This window comes from Somniosus microcephalus, chromosome 6 (assembly GCF_052327205.1).
Source record: "Somniosus microcephalus isolate GS21.2 chromosome 6, FLI_Smic_1.0, whole genome shotgun sequence".
Classification (NCBI taxonomy): domain Eukaryota; kingdom Metazoa; phylum Chordata; class Chondrichthyes; order Squaliformes; family Somniosidae; genus Somniosus; species Somniosus microcephalus.
Genome location: NC_140992.1, coordinates 92859980 through 92882886, shown reverse-complemented (window position 1 = coordinate 92882886; position 22907 = coordinate 92859980). Strand labels below are relative to the sequence as shown.

At 43.3% G+C, this 22907-nt stretch overlaps 1 protein-coding gene across 5 annotated transcripts in view; it reads right to left on the bottom strand.

The window, feature by feature from the left end:
* Nucleotides 1-327: 327 nt before the first annotated feature.
* Nucleotides 328-22907, bottom strand: part of cab39 (calcium binding protein 39) — a 113038-nt gene continuing 90458 nt past the window's right edge. For all 5 annotated transcript variants that reach the window (XM_085990536.1, XM_085990534.1, XM_085990537.1 and 2 more), the window contains 6 exons: nt 18339-18457; nt 16531-16699; nt 16176-16235; nt 7062-7127; nt 5134-5277; nt 328-3443 (listed from right to left, as the gene is read on the bottom strand). In XM_085990536.1, the coding sequence (XP_085846662.1) occupies nt 3255-3443; nt 5134-5277; nt 7062-7127; nt 16176-16235; nt 16531-16699; nt 18339-18457 (747 nt within the window). In that variant the 3' untranslated portion in view covers nt 328-3254. The remainder of the gene's footprint in view (nt 3444-5133; nt 5278-7061; nt 7128-16175; nt 16236-16530; nt 16700-18338; nt 18458-22907) is intronic.

Here is a 22907-nt window from a genome sequence, read left to right as displayed (position 1 = left end):
AGAGTGCCTGCGTTTCAATTCCAGCATCTGGTGTCCAAATCAGGTACTCCCTGTTGGGCCATCAGAGGAGTTGCTGCATGATGTTGAAGCCAAGTGTCAGATTCTTATTCTGCATCATACCTTAGATTGGAGGCAATCCTTTCCTCAGCTTAAGGAAACAGCTTAGTAGCAGAGAGGCTGAAAGTGGAGACAAATACACACATTAGATATTCCAGGCTATTGACAGCTCATCTCCAGCATTCAAAATTGTAGTTTAGTGAAGACTGAACTGCACTTTTCTCCAAACAAATCACATCATTAAAACTTGAAAATAAAAACACCGAAACATTTGTATGTTTAATCAAAATTTATTTGTATCCTTGGGGCCAGCCAGATGTTGACGTTAAATGGTGTTTTCTAATAAGACAGGATGTGTTTAGCAAGATTTGCTATTGTAAAGCAGTCCTAGTTATTCAAAAACCGTGCTCACATCCTGCAGAAGTATCTTTGGAGGGCAATGTTTCACGAACACTTGAAGATTCCAGTGCAACAGCTTCATACAACCTATAATTGCAGCATCATTTGAATATATATGGCTTACAAACAACACAGCTTACAAATGTTCTAACCATACTCATGCTATAGCTTAAATGTTCATATATTTGGCATCTTCCTAAAGTGACCTCATGCTTTAATTTTCAACCCAATTATAGTATGGATTGCACAGCAAGTTATTACTCAGCAATGCATGGATTCCAATTCTCAATATGATGACAGCCAGTGCAGGAACTAAAAGCTTTCTGTTGAGTTACTCTATGCAGCTATCAAGTGATGCATTAGTTACAGGAAAATAATCCCACAGGGTATTTCTAATAAAACAAAAACAACTGTGTCCAGATACTGTGAGGATTGTACACGTATCCTCAACAAGTCTGTACTTGCATGAACAGAGGTGGCTAAAACTGTATACATAATACAGCAACAGTGAATGCAGACCTAGGTCACCTGGTGTAAAATGGAAGGTAGTATAGCTGAGACAAGTTTCAGCCAAGGGCTGAATTTTGTCAACTCCTCCCAGACATTGAAAAAAAAGCTACATTATTACTTTCCTAAAGTTGCAGTGGTCAAGGTGATAAAATAGTTTTGATATAGTTAAACAGTTAAACTAATCCAATTCTGCCAGTCACTCCACAGGAATTTAAAATATTGACTAATATTTGTATGCTATGGCTAAGTTCACATCAGTGAATCCCAATACAATATTTCTACAATCAGTAGTATAAAAAAAGGTCACTCCACTTAACATGCAATTGTCATGAGGAAAAAGTAAACTGAGTCTGGGTGGTCTTACAATTATTTTTTTAAACTATTTAAAAAAGGATGGTCAGTTTATATTGACATTTAGGTCGTTAAGTGTACAACATTTACAATATATTTCAATGCATCACCCCATCAGAAAACACTAAAGCAAAGATGTTTTTGAAAATTACACTAATTCCTTCAAATGTATTCTAACTTCTGAGTTTCACAAATGTAGAAACCTGCTGCACTGGAATCTAAAAGCTCAAGTACATTTCAAGGCAAGATCTGAAAGTAATCAATTGGATTGAAAAGAAACAGCAATACATTTATTAGATACTACCATCTTGTTTGGTAAGTTTATATTAAGGACACGTAAGCAAAGAACTTTTCTGCAGGCTTATTTAAACCAATTAAAAAAACGTCCCAACTCTAGTAACTGAATGTGTAGGGCTCACTATTAGTGAACATAAATCCAGTTTTTTTTTTTTGGGGGGGGGGGGGGGGGTTCCAGTTTATACATTAGCCTATCCTGATCACGGCAGCCCATTAGCAAATAGCTTAAATACAGAATTGGCTTTTTTTGAATGCTGTTCTACTGCAAATATTAAATCAGCAATTTCATGTGATCAGCAGAAATATTCAAATTACATACCAGCATTCATATGCAAAACTCAATATTAAGTAAATAGTTAGACTAATACAATAACATTCCTCCGCTGTACAAATTAATAATTTTTAAGAACTGAGCGGCCTAAGTTATGTACAAGGAACCAGCAAATCCCTCTAATGAAGTGCAGAGTTTCAATGCTAACTCCAAAACAGAAAATATGTTTAATTAAAATTAACATATCTAAAACATGTTGAATGTGTACATACTGTCAATTCTTGTAAATCAAATTGCCTGCAAAAATCTATAAACCAAACAAAGGTGTATGTACATTCTTTTTCCCCCCCAATAAGAACAACCCTTTTCCAACAGATTAATTCTCCTGAAAGTTACTTAATACATTAAGGGGAACAATCACATCCCTAGAAAAAAAAACTTCTCACATCTACAATTCTTTGCCAGCATTCGGAATTGTGTACAACTATGCAAAGAAATCCAGCTTGTAACACTACATTCTGTAATTATTGGAGGGGAGATGCAGCACTTCATCTTTCGACTATCACCAATAAGTTTCCTAGATATTTTTTTTGAAGTGTCACAGGTAGGACACACTGTTCACTGGGAAACCTGTCTGCAAAGCACCAGGGAAAAACCTCCACCACAATGCTGCAAGCTGGATTTCTCCATGGCAGTCATGCATAGCTTTGCACCCCAGAAAGAGAATTATATCCAGTAATTAAATTCTCTTCCCACCCCACATTAGGGTCCCGTTCTCTTTCAAACCATTTTGTGAGCAAATGCTATTAAATGACTTCAGAAAACATACACCATAGAAAAATGTTCCCAACTAAATTAAATCACAAGTAATGCACCATGTTCGTAAGAAAGAAAAATTAACAGCATGGAGATCCAGCACTTTAATCCTTATGACTATGGTGTATGTCTTTAAATGTCAGCACAGATCAAATCCATGACGAACTCACAGCACAGTTTGTAAATAAGTGAATTAAAAACCAGGCATGCAACCTCAGTTTTACTGTTGTTATCCTTTCTTTTATCAACCCATTCTTTCTAAATACCTGCTTCCATAAACCAAGTTCCCCTTCACCTACACTTAACAATAAGACAGTGTGTTTGCATTGTTTCAATGACAAAAATTAACTTCAGACAAAGTCCATGTTGTGCTCTAATGCGCAGGAAAGCAGCAGCTAAATTTCATCTTTGACTTCAAAACATAAGAAACAAATAAACCGTTCACTGGACAGCAGATTAGCAGTAATCCATAAGAATCGAATAAGGGTGCTTGATGTTCAATAATAGACAGCAGTCGCTTAAGTTCTGTTCTGTTTTATAACAGAAGACAGCTTTAAGATTCCTGGGGTGCCGGTCTCTTTAGATCTCTGATCTGTTTGACCAAGTAAGTCTTCTCATCATTGAATTGTTCATCTTCGGTCCTGTCATTCTGGAACTTGCTGAGAAACTCTATGAGTTTGGTCTGGTTTTTCAGCAAGATATCCAGAATTGGCTGAGTCTTGTTGGGATTGGCCACAAACACCTAAAGAGAGAACACATATTACAATTTGCATGACCATTTCTTCAATAAGGATAACAAAAACAATATATGTATACACTGACTTTTTTTTTTTAAAAAGCAAGTGAGCTTTAACACAACGTTCATGTAAACACAATTTTATTTTTGGGTAGCAACCAAGAGCACTGATAAATTAGGAACACAAGCCTCAAAGTGCAAATACCTCATCTAATATTAGACATGCATATAAACATTGCTTAGTTCAATGCTAATGTAGAAACTAACTGGTCTACAAGTTGATGACTGACACCAAACATCCAGCCAATAAGAAAATCTGCTGATTTTGAACAGAGAAAAAGTATAATACAATGACACAGTGGGCAATTTTAACCTAACCCGCCCACCAGGAAACTGATGGGACGGGGTGCGATACTGGTTTTACACCCTACCCAATTTTACTTTCCATTGAAGTCAATGGAGTGTAATATTGGGCTGGGTGTAAAACCGGCGTTCCACCCAATCCCATGGGTTTTCCATCCGGGGGAGTTAGGTTAAAATAGCCCCCATTGCATCCAGGGACTGATTGCAGTTGCATTTAAAAAAAGAGATTGTATAATCATACAGCAAAGACAAGTGGTGGGCCTCGTATCAAGTCTGGCATCTTTAGAAAACAGCAAGGCTTTTGAATGACTATTCTATTTGTTGCATGTCCCACTCAATAGCTAACCCTCACACTGCTAACCACAAATAGACCTCCAAACATTTCTAGGTATTGGATCAACCCAACAGATTGGATTTTGCCTGTTCCTGAGAAAACAAAATCTAGGTTCACCAAGGTTAGATACTTGGCATCAAGCAAACAACTGAATTGATATGAGTTATTCAATCTTGGTGGAAATTCTAAACATTTATGATTTTGAATTAAACACAAGCCAAAATGCACAGGAGTTCTGTAAATGGACTATTTCCCAAAATGCAATGGATTAACACAAGAAGCAAAAGCATCTCCATGTGGATGGTTATAAAAGCCAATTTCTAAAAAAAGCTAATACCATCCTTTGCCATTCAGTTACTAACAGAACTTTTAAAATAGGCCTCCTATTTAACCTGAGCCGTTGGCAACCTAGAGCACTGATAAATTTATTTTCACAAAAGCTCAATACAGATACAATATTTTACAAGTTATATTGGCTAAAAAGCAATGCCCGATTTATTTTGTGATAAAGAATGAACCAACTTGCATTTATATGGCACCTTTCACATCCTCTGGATGTTACACAGCACTTCACAGCCAATGAAGTACTTCCAAGTTACTGTTGCAATGTTGGCAAACATGGTAGCCAATTTGGGCACAGCAAGCAGGTGGTTGAGGAATAGTGTTGCCAAGGACATGGGAGAACTTCCCTATCCTTTTTCAAATCATGCTGTCGGATCTTTTATGTTCACCTAAGCAGGCAGGCAAGACCTTGGTTTATTATCTCCTCGGAATGACAGCACCACTGACAGGGCAGCATTACTGAAGGAATGCATGAAAGTGTCAGCCTAGTTTATGTGCTCAAGTCCTGGAGTGAGACTTTAATTCATGACCTTCTGACTCAGAGGCAAGAGCACTACCACTGAGCGAAGCTGACACTTAACCAAGTTAATATTAGGTCTTTCACTTCACAACTTCCTATACTCCAACTCCCTGCAGACAAGTTACTTGTATTAATACCTTAAATACATGGAAGGCCTCAAACTGAATATTGCGGCTTTTGTCTCGCAGAAGATTCATCATCAACTTCAAGTTCTCTGGTTTGCTGATATACTTCGTCATAATGGTGAAATTATGTCTATCCAGTAGAAGCTCTCCAAGTAACTAAATAACAGTAAATATTTAAGTTCAGTCATTTTAAATGACTAAATTGAAGAAATAACACTGTAAAAGCAGAAAATGCTTCAATGTGTAGAAAAGGCTACACTCCTTTACAAAATGATTTCTGCAATCTGAGTTTATAAAACTGATCTGCTACATAAACAGCATTATTACCCATCAAAATAAATAACATTTTATTTTATTACCGTATGTCTGGAAAGCATCAATCTTCAGCCAAGTTTAACCTAATTCTACTTCATGTAAAAATTTATGCATTTAAAATTCACAATTTTGTGATATACAAAGTGAATACTAGGATAAGTTCAATGACAATGGGCAGTCCAAAGGGCAATCATTTCTACTGCACTATACAATTGGGATTTAAAAAAAAAAATTTTTTTATGGCATTTTCCCTCCAGCTGAACACCATCTCTTACCATTGTGGCAAGCAGAAAATCCGTTCACGGTTCCATCATTGTGCTGAAGCAAAGTGCAACTTCTTCCTCTAAATTTCTTTGTTCGCTGTGTACCTAGCCTCCACATGAAATCTCCCAAAGACAACACAGGCACACTAGTAACTTACAATGTGAAGGATGATGGGTAGGAACTTGATAACCACCCACCGCCCCCACATCAAGGGACCACCAATGCATTGCATCAGGCCACTTCTAACTTTGCTTAAATGAGATCTTTCTTTCACTTTGTAACTTGGGTTTCCCTAGATTCTACTTCCATTTTCCCTGAATTCAAAATTAATTTCATCCCCATTTTGTTGACTGCGCCCCAGTGATGAGAACTGCTCCCAATGACACTGAGTCAGCAACTGCTAGGTGTTGTCAAGAGTACCCTGGGTAGCTTTCCCACCCTGGAAAGATGCGTCTTATGATTGCCAATTCTGTGGACTACCCCCTCCCCTCCTTTTTCTTTAAATATAGAAAAAACAAGTCACTGGGATTGCAGTGAACTGTTATGGTGGGTGGGTGGGTGAAACTTCTATATATTGTACTGCAAAATATTATATATACAATCTGTCCTTCCAAATAGGAGTTCTGTCTGAAGAGAACATAAGAACGTTTGAACTGTACAGAGTGGAGGACTGGTAATTATTGGTCTGTTACTGGTCGTTGTGGCAGTACTAGTTTGATGTGATGAATTAAGATCAAACAAGAGTATTGACTTAGATGGACATTCCATTTGTGTATTAGCACACTAAATAAACTCATCACTAAAATGTAGCTTTTGACTTTTCCAAGGAATTTACCCTGTCACCTTACAATTCTCATCATCATGGATTAAAATCAGAAGGCACAACCCCAAATAGTATAATTTAATTGGGTTACGCGGTTCATGTCTACTGCATTCAAATGGTACTAAAAATGTTACACAAACAAATACCATGATATGGCCTCCTTGATGCGAACTGGGACAGGATCCCCATTTCAGCTCCTTGCATCACCTGCCATTTTGAGAAATGTAGGTGTACGAGTCTTAGGACAAGGCATTCAATTCAACCCTGAGACCAAGTTAAAATACTGGTCTTGGAGTTCTGGCTGTGATCATTTCAGAGCCCGAGTGGAATACAGAATAGCTGTCTCCCATATGTAAATATAAGGCATTTAAACAAATATTTTTAATGTCTGCACCCTTACACTTGCAGCATAATTGTATATCGTACAAGATGTCTGTAGTAGTACATTGGGTACATAACATTTTACATTATTGCACATCTTAAATGTATTTTGAAGAAAAGTTATGTTCTAATATTTGAAACTTCAGAATTGAATTACCTTCAGTGACTGTCTTTTTGTGACATAGTTTTCTGAATGGAGTAACTTTTCGTATTCGCTGAAGAACTGCAAGAAGAAAGTTAGACGATTAACTCTCATCCAGTTCAGCTTTGTAACTGCTAATATTTGCATTACAGTTTAACAACAACCTGCTGTACAAAACCTCCCAAAGCCATTATATGGGGCACACCTGGACTTTTAAACAGCAAGAGGGAGATATTTCACATGCGTACACTTGTGCACTAATACACATGCCATCTAACTCCCCCAGATTTGGGGATCATAAGAACTTGCTTCAAATTGCAACATAATTGTTCCACAACACAACTGTAAGTTCATTTTTATTTTTGTAACTTGCATATTCTTGGGTAGATATTTAATGAACATTACTGTCAAGATGTAGTGCCTCCAAGAATGAGCCTATTCTGTATACAGCCTATGAAAACAGAATTTTCTTTAAAACTTCTGATTAATTACACTTTTACAAATGGCAAAATAGATATACGAGTGATATTATAGAACGCCTAGATTTTCTTACCTTTTAACATTTACTTACTGCTTCTCATCACCAAAACCTAATTAAGTATACATTAGGGAGCCACACCTAACCATTGCATATCATGTTTGGACTGGCATTAATCCAATTCTTTTGCTTGCAAAGGGTGTAGTTTAACAGTCAAATTTGATTATATGATAGAAATGTAAGTCAAAAAGATGTATATTACGGTAATCAGCACCGGAGCAGTAACAATTGGACATCATTGCGAAAAGGAAAAGAAAATCAGGTCTGTGAATTTCAAAATTTCTCAATTAGTCAATATAGTGATTATCATGGAATACTATTGTGGAACAGAAGTAACAAGCCAAAAGATTGTTACCACAAAGCTCAAGACTACCTCTATGAGGCAGATGAACAGATACAAAGAAATGTCACTAGAGGGCACTCCCGTATAATAATTCACAACAGTGCTCTGTGTACTTGAACTGTTTGAATCAACTTTCCCCTCAGTTACTACAAGATGGCTTTCAGCTTTTGAATTTATATTAGCAAACCCAAGAATGTTTCTGTCTTTCAGGTTTAGTTTACAATTTTTTTCAGCATTGTCATTTTTGAAGGAGGCTTTTATATAAATTAATGTTCAATCCTAAGAATTGTGTATCTATAAATGAATACATGTATATAATTTAAGATAAATCATTGCAGAATTTGTTCTTAATGTAGAGGTTTATTCCACATTGTTGATACTTTGCATTCTCCCAATCTTCATGTCACAGCTCAGTATTGCAGAACATTACCAGTGATTGAACATTTTTTCAATTGACATGTTTCCTTGCTTCTACTTAACTTTCAAACTCCAGCTACATGCAGCATGCAACACACAGAATCGGGAAATGTGGTTGCGTTCTCATTGGTAAGGAGGTGTCACAATTAAGTGAATCACCCTCTTGTCTGGGAATATAAATTGCACATTATCTTTTAAGTATCCTCAATTTGCTACATTATTCTATTTAGGATAATACAAGCCTTCATAAAATTTAACTGAAATAATTGGAATTGAGGCACAACACGATGCCATATTTAAATACCAGGTGCTGCTCAGAAAAATCAATATGGTTTGTAGAGGCAGGTCAAGTAACCTATTCACACAGTAGCTCCAATAGCAAGAACATCCTTTAAACATGGGTGACCTTACATGGGGAATTAAATTCTGCCTTAAAATCAAATCCAACACTTTATAACCTAGCAACAATAGGTTATAGTAACTTTTTCAACAACTGTCTTTAGAGTACTGCAACTTGCTTACCTGTGGTATAGTCTCATTCTTCAAAAATCTCATATTCCATATGCAAATAGATACGCCATCATCCAAAATGGGATAAATGACAGGACATGTTCCTTTTGATTTTCCTCCTCACAGTAGCTATATGCCAATGTCATGTGATCGCCCCAAGCCCAAGCTACAAACAATGCCTTGTTCTGGATTCACACCGCAGTTCTTTGATCAAGTGGGCATCCAGAAAAATGCCCACTTCAAAGCTTGCAATAATGAATGAAGGAGTCTTTTTAGCACCAGTGTTATTCATTGGATGTCCTCAATCTTTGCTCACTCGAGATCTACCCTTAATTTAAGGATCCATATGCTGAACATCTACTTGAACTGTGGTCATCAATGCACCAAGTTTTCAACTGAAACATCAGAATGACCATCATCTCCTCTGCTCAAAACGCGAAGATTCCAGGGATTGAGGGGATACAGAAACAAGCATATATGGATCAACTACTTCCAGAAGATTGGTACAAGACATGCAGCGGCCACCGTCGGTCTTAAACCGCTTTAAAAAAATCCCAACAGCTACTCGGTCAGAAAGGTTGCCATCAAATAGGATTTCCAGAAATACATGCATTGTTTTGAGGTGTAGCTTGCAGTCACCAACAAGTGCTTAATATCTCATTAGTCATCCACTACATTGCATATTCCTCAGAGTGCGAATAGATTTCTCATTATTTTGCCTCGTCAGATCAGACCATCATTGAATGTCAGTAAGATCATTGCACACAAGAATACACTGACTGAAGTTCAAATGTGTCAATACACAAAGCTATATGCACCACCATAGATCTACAATCAAGAAAATATTCTTCCACTAAGAATAGATTTATCAGTAAGATGGTGACAATCTGTTTTTTTCAGACCTAAACTCAGCTTCAAACCCCATATTTTATCCATCACAACAATCACTTACTTCCAATATGCCGAGTGGATGATCCATCTCTGCCTCCTCCGGAGGTCCCTACCATCACAAAAGCCAGTCTTCAGCCAATTTGATTCACTCCACAATATCAAGAAACAGCTGAGCACACTGGATACAGCAAAGGTTATAGGGCCCCGATAACATCTCGGCTGTAGTGCTGAAAACTTGTGCTCCAGAACTAGCTACGCCTCTAGCCAAGCTGTTCCAGTACAGCTAGAACACTGGCATCTACCGAACAAAGTGGAAAATTACCCAGTCCACAAAAAGCAGGACAAATTGTCCTGTCCATAAAAAAGGACAAATCCAATCCAGCCAATTACCACCTCAGTCTACTCTCAATCATCAACAAAGCGATGGAAAGTACCATCGACACTGCTATCAAGCAGCACTTACTCACCAATAACCTGCTCACCGATGCTCAGCTTGGGTTCTGCCAGGGCCACTCAGCTCCAGACCTCATTACAGCCTTGGTCCAAACATGGACAAAATAGCTGAATTCCAGAGGTGAGAGTGACTGCCCTTGACATCAAGGCAGCATTTGACCAAGTGTGGCATCAAAGAGCTCCAGTAAAATTGAAGTCAATGGGAATCAGGGGGGAAAACTCTCCACTGGCTGGAGTCATACCTAGCACAAAGGAAGATGGTTGCCGTTATTGGAGGCCAATCATCTCAGCCCCAGTACATCACTGCAAGAGTTCTCAGGACAGTGTCCTAGGCCCAACCATCTTCAGCTGCTTCATTAATGACCTTGCCTCCATCAGGTGGTCAGAAGTGGGGGCCGTTCGCTAATGATTGCAGTGTTCAGTTCCAGTCGCAACTCTTCAGATAAGGAAGCAGCCAGTGCCTGCATGCAGCAAGACCTGGACGACATTTACCTTAGGGGGCAAGTAACAAGTGCCAAGGAATGATCATCTCCAACAATAGAAAGTCTAACCACCTTGCCTCGACATTCAAATGGCACTACCATCGTCAAAATCCCCACCATCAACATCCTGGGGGGTCACCATTAACCAGAAATTTAACTGGACCAGACACAAATACTGGCTACAAAAGCAGGCCAGAAGTTGGGCATTCTGCAGCGAATGACTCACCTCCTGACTCCCCAAAGCCTTTCCACCATCTACAAGGCACAAGTCAGGAGTGCGATGGAATACTCTCCACTTACTTGGATGAGTGCAGCTCCAACAATACTCAAGAAGCTTGACACCATCCAGGACAAAGCAGCTCGCTTGATTGGCACCCCATCCACCACCTTAAACATTCACTCCCTCCTCCACCAGTGCACCATGGCTGCAGTGTGTAGCATCTACAGAATGTACTGCAGCAACTCATCAAGGCTTCTTCGACAGAACCACCCAAACATGCAACCTCTACCACCGAGAAGGACCACCAAGTTCCCCTCCGAGTCACAAACCATCCTGACTTGGAAATATATCGCCGATCTTTTATTGTCACTGGGTCAAAATCTAGGAACTCCCTCCCTAACAGCACTGTGGGAGTACCTTCACCACACGGACTGCAGCGGTTCAAGAAGGCGGCTCACCACTACATTCTCAAGGGCAATTAAGGATGGGCAATAAATTCTGGCCTTGCCAGTGACACCCACATCCCGTGAATGAGTAAGAAAAAAGATGCATAATTTCTTGCTTTTACCCTCAACTCACTCCTCCATCACTGCTGAAACTCTTACACAGAATTCACCCACTGCCTCTATTCATGCCAACATCCTGTGCTTCCCTTTCCCACACTGAATTCGGCCACTCCCAGCCCTAATCACCAGCCTCCCCACTGCCCCCCGCCCCAGGCCCGATCATGGGCCTCTCTTCCCTCCCTACCCCACCACCACCCCCCCCGACCCGATCACGAGCCTCTCTTCCCTCCCCTCCCCACCACCCTCCCGATCACTGGCCTCTCTTCCCTCTTCACCACTCCCCGATCACAGGCCTCTCTTCCCTCCTCACCTCTCCCCGATCACAGGCATCTCTTCCCTCCCCACCCCCTGATCACAGGCCTCTCTTCCCTCTCCTCCCCACCACCCCCTGATCACAGGCCTCTCTTCCCTCCCCTCCTCACCACCCCCCGATCACAGGCCTCTCTTCCCTCCTCACCTCTCCCCGATCACAGGCATCTCTTCCCTCCCCACCCCCTGATCACAGGCCTCTCTTCCCTCCCCACCCCACCACCACCCCCCCCGACCCGATCACGAGCCTCTCTTCCCTCCCCTCCCCACCACCCTCCCGATCACTGGCCTCTCTTCCCTCTTCACCACTCCCCGATCACAGGCCTCTCTTCCCTCCTCACCTCTCCCCGATCACAGGCATCTCTTCCCTCCCCACCCCCTGATCACAGGCCTCTCTTCCCTCTCCTCCCCACCACCCCCTGATCACAGGCCCCTCTTCCCTCCCCTCCCCACCACCCCCCCGATCACAGGCCTCTCTTCCCTCCCCACCCCACCACCCCCTGATCACGGGCCTCTCTTCCCTCCCCTCCCCACCACCCCCCGATCACAGGCCTCTCTTCCCTCCCCTCCTCACCACCCCCCGATCACAGGCCTCTCTTCCCTCCTCACCTCTCCCCGATCACAGGCATCTCTTCCCTCCCCACCCCCTGATCACAGGCCTCTCTTCCCTCCCCACCCCCCGATCATAGGCCCCTCTTCCCTCCCATCCTCACCACCCCCCGATCACGGGCCTCTCTTCCCTCCCCTCCTCACCACCCCCCGATCACTGGCCTCTCTTCCCTCCCCTCCTCACCACCCCCCGATCACTGGCCTCTCTTCCCTCCCCTCCTCACTACCCCCGATCATGGACCTCTCTTCCCTCACCACCACCCCCTGATCACGGGTCTCTCTTCCCTCTCCTTCCCACCACCCCCCGATCACAGGCCTCTCTTCCCTCCCCTCCTCACCACCCCCCGATCACGGGCCTCTCTTCCCTCCCCTCCTCACCACCCCCCGATCACGGGCCTCTCTTCCCTCCCCTCCTCACTACCCCCGATCACGGACCTCGCTCCCCTCTCCTCACCACCCCCCGATCACAGGCCTCTCTTCCCTCACCACCACCCCCTGATCACGGGTCTCTCTTCCCTCTCCTTCCCACCACCCCCCGATCACAGGCCTCTCTTCCCTCCCCTCCTCACCACCCCCCGATCACGGGCCTCTCTTCCCTCCCCTCCTCACCACCCCCCGATCACGGGCCTCTCTTCCCTCCCCTCCTCACTACCCCCGATCACGGACCTCGCTCCCCTCTCCTCACCACCCCCCGATCACAGGCCTCTCTTCCCTCCCCTCCTCACCACCCCCCGATCACGGGCCTCTCTTCCCTCCCCTCCTCACTACCCCCGATCCCCTCTCCTCACCACCCCCCGATCACGGGCCTCTCTTCCCTCCCCTCCTCACCACCACCCCCCGATCACAGGCCTCTCTTCCTTCACCACCACCCCCGATCACGGGCCTCTCTTCCCTCTCCTCCTCACCACCCCCCGATCACAGGCATCTCTTCCCTCCCCACCCCCTGATCACAGGCCTCTCTTCCCTCTCCTCCCCACCACCCCCTGATCACAGGCCCCTCTTCCCTCCCCTCCCCACCACCCCCCGATCACAGGCCTCTCTTCCCTCCCCTCCTCACCACCCCCCGATCACAGGCCTCTCTTCCCTCCTCACCTCTCCCCGATCACAGGCATCTCTTCCCTCCCCACCCCCTGATCACAGGCCTCTCTTCCCTCCCCACCCCCCGATCATAGGCCCCTCTTCCCTCCCATCCTCACCACCCCCCGATCACGGGCCTCTCTTCCCTCCCCTCCTCACCACCCCCCGATCACTGGCCTCTCTTCCCTCCCCTCCTCACTACCCCCGATCATGGACCTCTCTTCCCTCACCACCACCCCCTGATCACGGGTCTCTCTTCCCTCTCCTTCCCACCACCCCCCGATCACAGGCCTCTCTTCCCTCCCCTCCTCACCACCCCCCCGATCACGGGCCTCTCTTCCCTCCCCTCCTCACCACCCCCCGATCACGGGCCTCTCTTCCCTCCCCTCCTCACTACCCCCGATCACGGACCTCGCTCCCCTCTCCTCACCACCCCCCGATCACAGGCCTCTCTTCCCTCACCACCACCCACTGATCACGGGTCTCTCTTCCCTCTCCTTCCCACCACCCCCCGATCACAGGCCTCTCTTCCCTCCCCTCCTCACCACCCCCCGATCACGGGCCTCTCTTCCCTCCCCTCCTCACCACCCCCCGATCACGGGCCTCTCTTCCCTCCCCTCCTCACTACCCCCGATCACGGACCTCGCTCCCCTCTCCTCACCACCCCCCGATCACAGGCCTCTCTTCCCTCCCCTCCTCACCACCCCCCGATCACGGGCCTCTCTTCCCTCCCCTCCTCACTACCCCCGATCCCCTCTCCTCACCACCCCCCGATCACGGGCCTCTCTTCCCTCCCCTCCTCACCACCACCCCCCGATCACAGGCCTCTCTTCCCTCACCACCACCCCCGATCACGGGCCTCTCTTCCCTCTCCTCCTCACCACCCCCCGATCACAGGCCCCTCTTCCCTTCCCTCCCCTCCTCACCACCCCCCGATCACGGGCCTCTCTTCCCTCCCCTCCTCACCACCCCCCGATCACGGGCCTCTCTTCCCTCTCCTCCTCACCACCCCCCGATCACAGGCCCCTCTTCCCTTCCCTCCCCTCCTCACCACCCCCCGATCACGGGCCTCTCTTCCCTCCCCTCCTCACCACCCCCTGATCACGGGCCTCTCTTCCCTCCCCTCACCACCCCCCGATCACGGGCCTCTCTTCCCTCCCCTCCTCACCACCCCCCGATCACAGGCCTCTCCTCCTCACCACCACCCCCTGATCACGGGCCTCTCTTCCCTCCCCGCCTCACCACCCCCCGATCACAGGCCTCTCTTCCTTCCCCACCACCCCCCCGATCACGGGCCTCTCTTCCCTCTCCTCCTCACCACCCCCCGATCACGGGCCTCTCTTCCCTCCCCACCACCCCCCCGATCACGGGCCTCTCTTCCCTCTCCTCCTCACCACCCCCCGATCACGGGCCTCTCTTCCCTCCCCTCCTCACCACCCCCCGATCACAGGCCTCTCCTCCTCACCACCACCCCCTGATCTCAGGCCTCTCTTCCCTCCCCTCCTCACCACCTCCCCGATCACAGGCCTCTCTTCCTTCCCCACCACCCCCCCGACTGTGGGCCTCTGAGTCTATGCTGAACTAAACAACTTAGGGTTTGTGTGACCCAAGAGTAGCAATGCATTGTCGTCTTCTCTCTTGGTTTGACCTGCAGAGTTTGTGCTTCTAAGCTGAATTGGACTCCAAGGTCTCACTGACAGTATGGGGGGATTCAAGCATTGTTTGTTTTTCTACAATCACTTCCAAGAATTCCCAAATCTTCTTGGCACAAACAGGAAAGGAATCACGAGAAGAAATTGCAAGCACCATTGCCAGGTTCCTGATGCCATAAAAGCCACAATTGCAAGATGCGCAATAGTTAACACAGCTATAGGCATCAAAGAATACGGATATCAGGGGCAAAGTGGGATTTTGACTGAATCGATTGAGCTGATATACATCAAGACTTAAGAACACAAGACAGAAATAATCCAGACATTAAAACTGTAATACAAAAGAAAACTACAAAAAGACAAGAACAATGTGCTAGATTAAGAAATGAAACTGCAACTTGATCTTTTTTGTTGTAGAACAGCAATACTGACATCAACAGGATAATAAAAGCAAAAACAGGTGGAAATCCATAAATCAACTTTATATACAACATGGACTGGGGGTAGATCATACAGCTGAGGATGTGACGTCTTGGAGACAGTATCCTGTAATGTCCTCCCTTTGGATGATAACATTTCTACCTGGGATAAATGCAGTGTACGTTTCACTTCTGAACAAAAAAAAAAGCCTCGCTGCATTTCAACTTGCCAAATATGACTATGCCTTTGTAAATTCCATCATTGCCTTAACTCAGATTAAGGCTAAAACATCCAAGGACAGTTCTATTCAGACTGTAATTCAGTTGCCCTTTAGAAAAATGAAAAATGAAATCCTAATCTGCGGTCGATTTCATATTTAAATTAAAATTTACAATATTGCAAAATGCACATCCTCCATACAAATCCAGCACTGGATAGTGGAAGATACAATGATCCCTCAATCTCCTGTTCTCCTCTTCCATGACCCCCCTCCCCCCACCCGCAATACCCCACCCCTTCAAAAAAACCACTAGATGAATTATTTTTCTTTAAGTGCCATTCTAAAAGGCAAAAAAGAGTAAATTGTGATCACAAATCAATTTTGTCTCCTCCCACTCTTTAAAGCAACATACTTTTACTTACTCGATCATAATACTGTTCCAAAAATTCTGCACTCAGTAGTTTGTGTCGTGTAAGTAAATCCTGGAAAGAAATCACACATTGTAGTATGACTGCAATTCAATTCCAGAGCAAGAATAAACAATGGTACAAAATTAAATCACTTTGTAAATATAGAATCAGTTTAGCAATACTCAGGGAATGTCAAACCTGTGCCAAATATCTAGCTACTGTTCAATAGTGCAAAAATTAGTTAATAGTTATCCAAATCGTTTAATCCTTTGCATTAGATGCGTAACAATTTTGTGCCTTCTCCAGAACAAAAAATACAAAAGTCTTCAGTGATTTTTTTAAATGAGAAAATAACCCTCAAAACTACCTTGAATGTGGCAAATGCATCTGAAGCAATGTCAAATGTTGACATTTCCACATATCTGAAGAAATCATAAAATTGCTCAGACCACAGTATAATTTTTGCCAATGGTTCATGCCGGATACATTCCCGCAGCATGATTCCACAATTAAGAGCGATTTCTGGGGATTCATACCTACAAAAAAAAGAGATTCTTTACAACACATATAAAGGTTAACTTTATCCATATCTTGCAATATTAGATAATATTTTATACCAGATATCCAAATATAGCATTTCCCTACTGTACTACATTGATGTGGTTTATTCTGATTTAAGGCATCAAGATTGGGAGTTTTTCAAATAACAATGCTTTTAGCAAGTTCCACTGTAAACCTGCATTTGAATTTTTGACTACTGATTAACTTGTGTGTAACTCTCGTGTTTTGCTTTGTAGCACTGAAATTAGTCACAAGTAAAGCATCCAATTTTTTTTCAACTCGGGAGTCTATAATATCATTTACTAATAATTCTATGAAACAAACAACTTGAATATAAATTGTAACAGCCATTACATTTGTGCACATTAAAAAAATTACACTATCACTGGAATGCGGTCTCTAGTAAAGTTCAACACATCCAACTTCGGACAGTTTAACTTCACTTATGTTTAAAAATTCTATCTGGGTAGAACAAAACGTACAATGTTTTAAATTAATCCAATTTAATTATGTATTAGCACACACAATTACTTTAACCCAATAAATTAACCTAGGCTAGTTGTCATGGTAAAATATTCCTCCTGTATTAAAATACTCTAATAGGAGTGAATCTTTGGAATGGCTAAGAATACTCAAAACCCAGTCCAAAGCAGTAGAATTTTGCATTCTGGAAAAGTGTAATCCAATAGCTAAAGCCCCACCTTTTTTTAAATAAAGAGAGGAACACAATCAACATGATTAATGATGCACTGAATATACCACCTTTTGGATTTTCAAACTGGCTTTCCTAAATTGGGAAGCAAATGACAAAAAAAACCTTTGTTTTCACCAGAACACTTGCCAGAAGTGCTTACCAGTCTGTTTCTTGAACAGTTAAAAGAAACCAGCATAAATTACTTGTAATAATTACAGAGCCTGCAATCTACATCAGTAATATCAAGTTGGGTTTTTTGGGGGGGGGGGGGGTGGGGGGTTTGAGAGAGAAGGGGGGGGGGGGACACACAACTATGCTGAATATATAATTTTGCGACCAACAAGAAAGAGGTTACACTCTAGGATTGCAGTATTCATTGTAGCACTGTCAGTCATTTACAACCACTTTTCAAAAATGTGTGTATTTAACAATTGTTTAAATCTAGTTTTGGGCATCCTGAAAAACAGACATTTACAAACTAGCATGTACCCAGCAGTTTAAAAAGTCAACTGTAAATTGAATAGGTTATAAATCATCAAAAGAACTTCAGCTTCTTTGGTTAAACTAGAAGAATTTTAGAACTCAGTTTATACAACATAAAGAGGAGTGTGTTTGTATTTAAAGTTTGAGCAGTAATTAGCCAAACACCATACCCCACAACTTTGGCTACACCATTCTTCTTGTGCCTGCCAAGCCGTTGGGTTATACTGTGTCGGAATCCATGCCGATCTCAATGTAGGTGGTGTTTGGCCCAGAAAATGAAGCGTGATTAATAGATTTTAAAAAGTAGACTGTTTGCAGGTTAAACCTCGCCAACTCTCCTCTTTAACTGAAATAAAAGGATATATTGCAAGAAAATTATTCCAAAATATCTGCAACAGATCAAGAGTTACACATGTCCAAAAAGGTATTTTACGCACCCTTTCAGTAACATGAACAATATATTTTGCTGAGTACAGATGTATTCCACTGTTGGGGTCCGTGTTCCAATCTGCCTCCTCAGAATGTTGTTAAAAATCTGAGCCACATCTTTCTTGCCCTGTGAACAGCAAGAAAAAATGAATTATATGTGGGTCCTGAACTACTGCTAATGGAGGGATCAAGACTGGAGGCATGCCATAGCTTCTCAGTGATACTAGTCCATTTGTTCTCACTCAACAGTTTTGGCTTCTGGCAAATAACCGAGGGCTATAGCAGATAATTTATTAGTATTGATTATATTGTGGTAAATACAGGACAAGTTCAGTTTTTCCACCCTCTTCCCACTGAATAACTTGAAATCCATGTAACTGCATGCAAAGACTGAAACTCCACTAGATTCCTAGGTCTAACTTTCTTTCACACATATACACCAATACTCATCAACACCCCAGGGATTTTCAATGGAAGAATGCTGGAAACATCATGTAGTGTAAAATAACCTGGGAACAGCTGCCTTGGCTGACATCTGTACATAGTGAGCAATCTGACGGAAAAGTGAATGAAATTTGCTAATAGTTGTTCACACTGTTGTTTTTCCACTAACCTGCCTTAAAGGGGAAGTAAAGAAGAAGCACTGTCAGTATTAAGGAGTTCCCTCATTACCTAAATCAAATAGCCAGATAAATATTAAATGTAAATGACAAGACCTGGATACAATTTAGGTGCCTAAATCATCTTCAAAATAGAATCAAATTCTTAAATCATGATTCTAGCATCAGAGGTCCCTAGCTCAGAATCACCCTCACTAATCAATGAAGGCATCAAATCAAAGGGTTCTGTACAGGACCCATCAATGCCTGTCATGAGTTCCTGGGAGGGAGTGGGGGAAGGTCTGGTGACACATCAACACCAGAAGCCAAAGTCTAAAGCTGGACTTGCATCAAGGCATTAGCAATTCTACAATTACTAAGTTACAAAGTATTTAAAGCACAGAAACAAGCAATTTGGCCCAATAGATCCATGCTCCACATGAGCTGCCCCCCACCCTCCTTCATCTAACCCCATCAACATAGCCTTCGATTCCTTTCTTCCTCATGTGCTTAGCTAGCTTCCCCTTGAATGTATCTATGCTATTTGCCTCAACTACTCCTTGTGGTAGCGAGTTCCACATTCTAACCACTCTCTGGGTAACGAAGTTTCTCCTGAATTCCCTATTGCATTTATTAGTGGCTATCTTCTATTTATGGCTCCTAGTTCTGGTCTCATCTGCAAGTGGAAACATCATCTCTGTCTACTCTATCAAACCCCTTCAGAATATTAAAGACCTCTATCAGGTCACCCCTCAGTTGTCTCCTTTCTAGAGAAAAATGCACCAGCCTGTTCAATCTTTCCCAATAGGTATAACCTCTCATTTCTGGTATCATTCTAGTAAATTGTTTTTTTGCACCGTCTCCAGTGCCTCTATGTCCTTTTCATAATATGGAGACCAGCACTGTTCACAGTACTCCAAGTGTGGTCTAACCAAGGTTCTATACAGGTTTAACGTAACTTTTCTGCTTTTAAATTCTATCCCTCTAGAAATGAACCCCAGTGCTTTGTTTGCTTTTTTGTTTTTTAAATTACCTTGTTAACCTGTGTCCCTACTTTTAATGATGTGTATCTGTACCCCCAGAGCCCCCTGTTCCTCTACCCCATTTAGACACTTATTTCCCAAGGAGCATGTGACCTCTTTATTCCTCCTACCAAAATGTACTACCTTACACTTAGCTATGTTGAAGTTCATTTGCCAATTACACGCCAATTCTACAAGTTTATTAAAGTCTTGCTGTATTTTGTCGTAGTCCTCCTGTATTAACTACATCCCCAATTTGGTGTCATCCACAAATTTTGAAATTGTACTTCCGATTCGAGTCCAAACAGTTTATGTAAATGGTGAATAACAGTGGTCCCAGCACCGATCCTTGTGGAACATAACTTCTCACCATTTGCCAATCTGAGTAATGACCTTTAACCCCTAATCTCTGTTTTCTGTTTCGTAGCCAGCTTGCTACGTCCCCATACGCCATATCTTCTGACTTTAGTTAGGAGTCTACTATATGGTACCTTATCGAAGGCTTTTTGGAAATCTAAATATATTACATCTACAACATTACCCTCATTTACCCTGTTACTTCTTCAAAGAATTCAATAAGGTTGGTCAAGCATGACCTACCCTTTTGGAATCCGTGCTGACTACTCTCCATTATATTTTCAGTTTCTAGATGTTTTTCTATTACATCCTTGAATAAGGATTCTATTATTTTTCCTACCACTGACGTTAAGCTTATTGGTCTATAGTTCCCTGGACTTGTTCTATCTCCTTTTTTATGTATAGAAATCACATTAGCTGTTTGCCAGTTCTCTGGCATTATTCCCTTTTCTAATGCATTTGTATATAGATGTAATAGTGCCTCTGCTATCTCTTCCATGACTTCTTTTAATATGCACGGATGCAATCCATCCGAACCAAGGGTTTTATCCTCGAAGTTTGATTTGTTTATCAATTATCTCCCCCTTTCTACCTTAAATATCTTCATATCTTTTTTCTTCTCTTCTTCTAATGTCATGTCCACCATGTTAATTTCCCTGGTAAATAACAAAGGCAAAGCAAATACTAAGGCAAAGTAGTTATTTAATACTTTTGCATTTTCACCGTCATTACCAGCGAGTTTATCGTGTGTATCCCTTAGTGGCCCTATCCTGATTTTGTGTTATTTATGTGGCTGCAGAATGCTTTTTTATTTTTATAATCCTTGATAATTTAATTTCGTAGTTTCTATTTGCCTTCCTAATTGATTTTTTTGACTTCTTTCCTAACCTCTGCGCTGACTTCCGGCTGGGGAAGGACGCCACGCTGGTCCCGGGGGTCGGGCGATGTCGGGAGGCAGATCGATGTCGCCGAATTTAAGCTTCACACAGTCGGCCCCGATGTCTAGGAGCGTCTGCTGGCTGTACAGTAGGTCAGCCTTTAATTCCCGGATCAGCAGAGTCCAGAAGAGACTCAGGAGGAGGGTGAAACCGTTCAGTCTCGGGAGAGACAAAGCCGCTGCGTCCGTGCGCGCCGCCATTTTTTCACACACGCAAGCAGAAGCGGGGTAAGAGAGCAGGGATCCAAAACAGGCTGAAGAGGGCCCCACACAAAATCGTGGACTTCAGGAAGTCCAAAGGCGGAAGTCACACCCCCATCCACATCAATGGGGCGGAGGTGGAAAGGGTGGCCAGCTTTAAGTTCCTCGGAGTCCACATCACGGAAGACCTCTCCTGGTCCCTCAACACCTCCTCTCTGGTGAAGAAGGCCCAGCAGCGCCTATATTTCTTGAGGAGGCTGAAGGGATGTAATCTGTCACCCCTGATCCTCTCTAACTTCTACCGCTGCACTATAGAGAGCATCCTGACAAACTGTATCACGGTATGGTACGGCAGCTGTAGCTCCCATGACCGGAAAGCCCTGCAGCGGGTAGTCAAAACTGCCCAACGCATTACCGGCACCCGGCTACCGACCATAGAACATATATATCAGAAACGCTGCCTACGGCGGGCACGGTCCATCATCAAAGACCCTACCCACCCCAGCCACAGTCTGTTCACCCTCCTACCATCTGGAAGACGCTACAGATGCATTCGCACCCGTACGACCAGATTTAGGAACAGCTTCTTTCCCAGGGCTGTCATCCTACTGAACTCCACAAATAAACCCTAAAGCCTGCACATCTGCCAATGCACTTTATTATGGTCATATTTATGCTAATATGTATGTACAAATGTATGTTGAAATGTTTAAGTGTCCTAATCCAAATTGTACACTCTCGGGAGCCGCAAGCCTACATTTCGTTGTACTGCACTTGTGCACTAACAATGACAATAAAAGTTGATTTGATTTGATTTTGATTATTCCCTTTTGTCATCCTCTCCTTTGTTGTCTGGGAACTTCGTGTATGCCTTTCATTAGTTTCAATTTTGCCCTATTTCTTTATGCATCCATGGTGTGTCAGTATTAGCTAGCTTGTTCTTGCTTTTTAGTGCGATATATTTCTCCTGGACTCTACTGATCAACATTTTAAACGTTATCCACTGCTGTTCTATTTCTATGTTTTGTCAGTAATTTTTTCCAGTTTACTTTCCCTAGTTCCATTCTCATCCCCTTAAAATCAGCTCCCCCCCCACCAATTTATTACTTACTTATGTCCTTCTCAAACCTTATTAGGCCAAAAATTGCAGTCGGCAGTGTACCTCTGGAGTACGCCGCCGACCTGTGAAAAGAATACGCACCTACTGGTGGTCCTCCTGCGAAAACTTGCGCTCTGACGCTGCGAGGAGGAAGGCAGCGCAATGGCCCACAGATCCCACGGACGCAGCCTGTGCGGAAGCGTACCCGGGATCACATGGGCATGGTCCTCCAATCAGAAAACAGATCGTCTTTCATTCATTTAAAATACTATATTACTTAATTACTACAGCCTTTAAAATACATTACAGATTTAGCTTTTATCATGGGAATCCAATTCATTACTCATAATTCCCACTTCTAA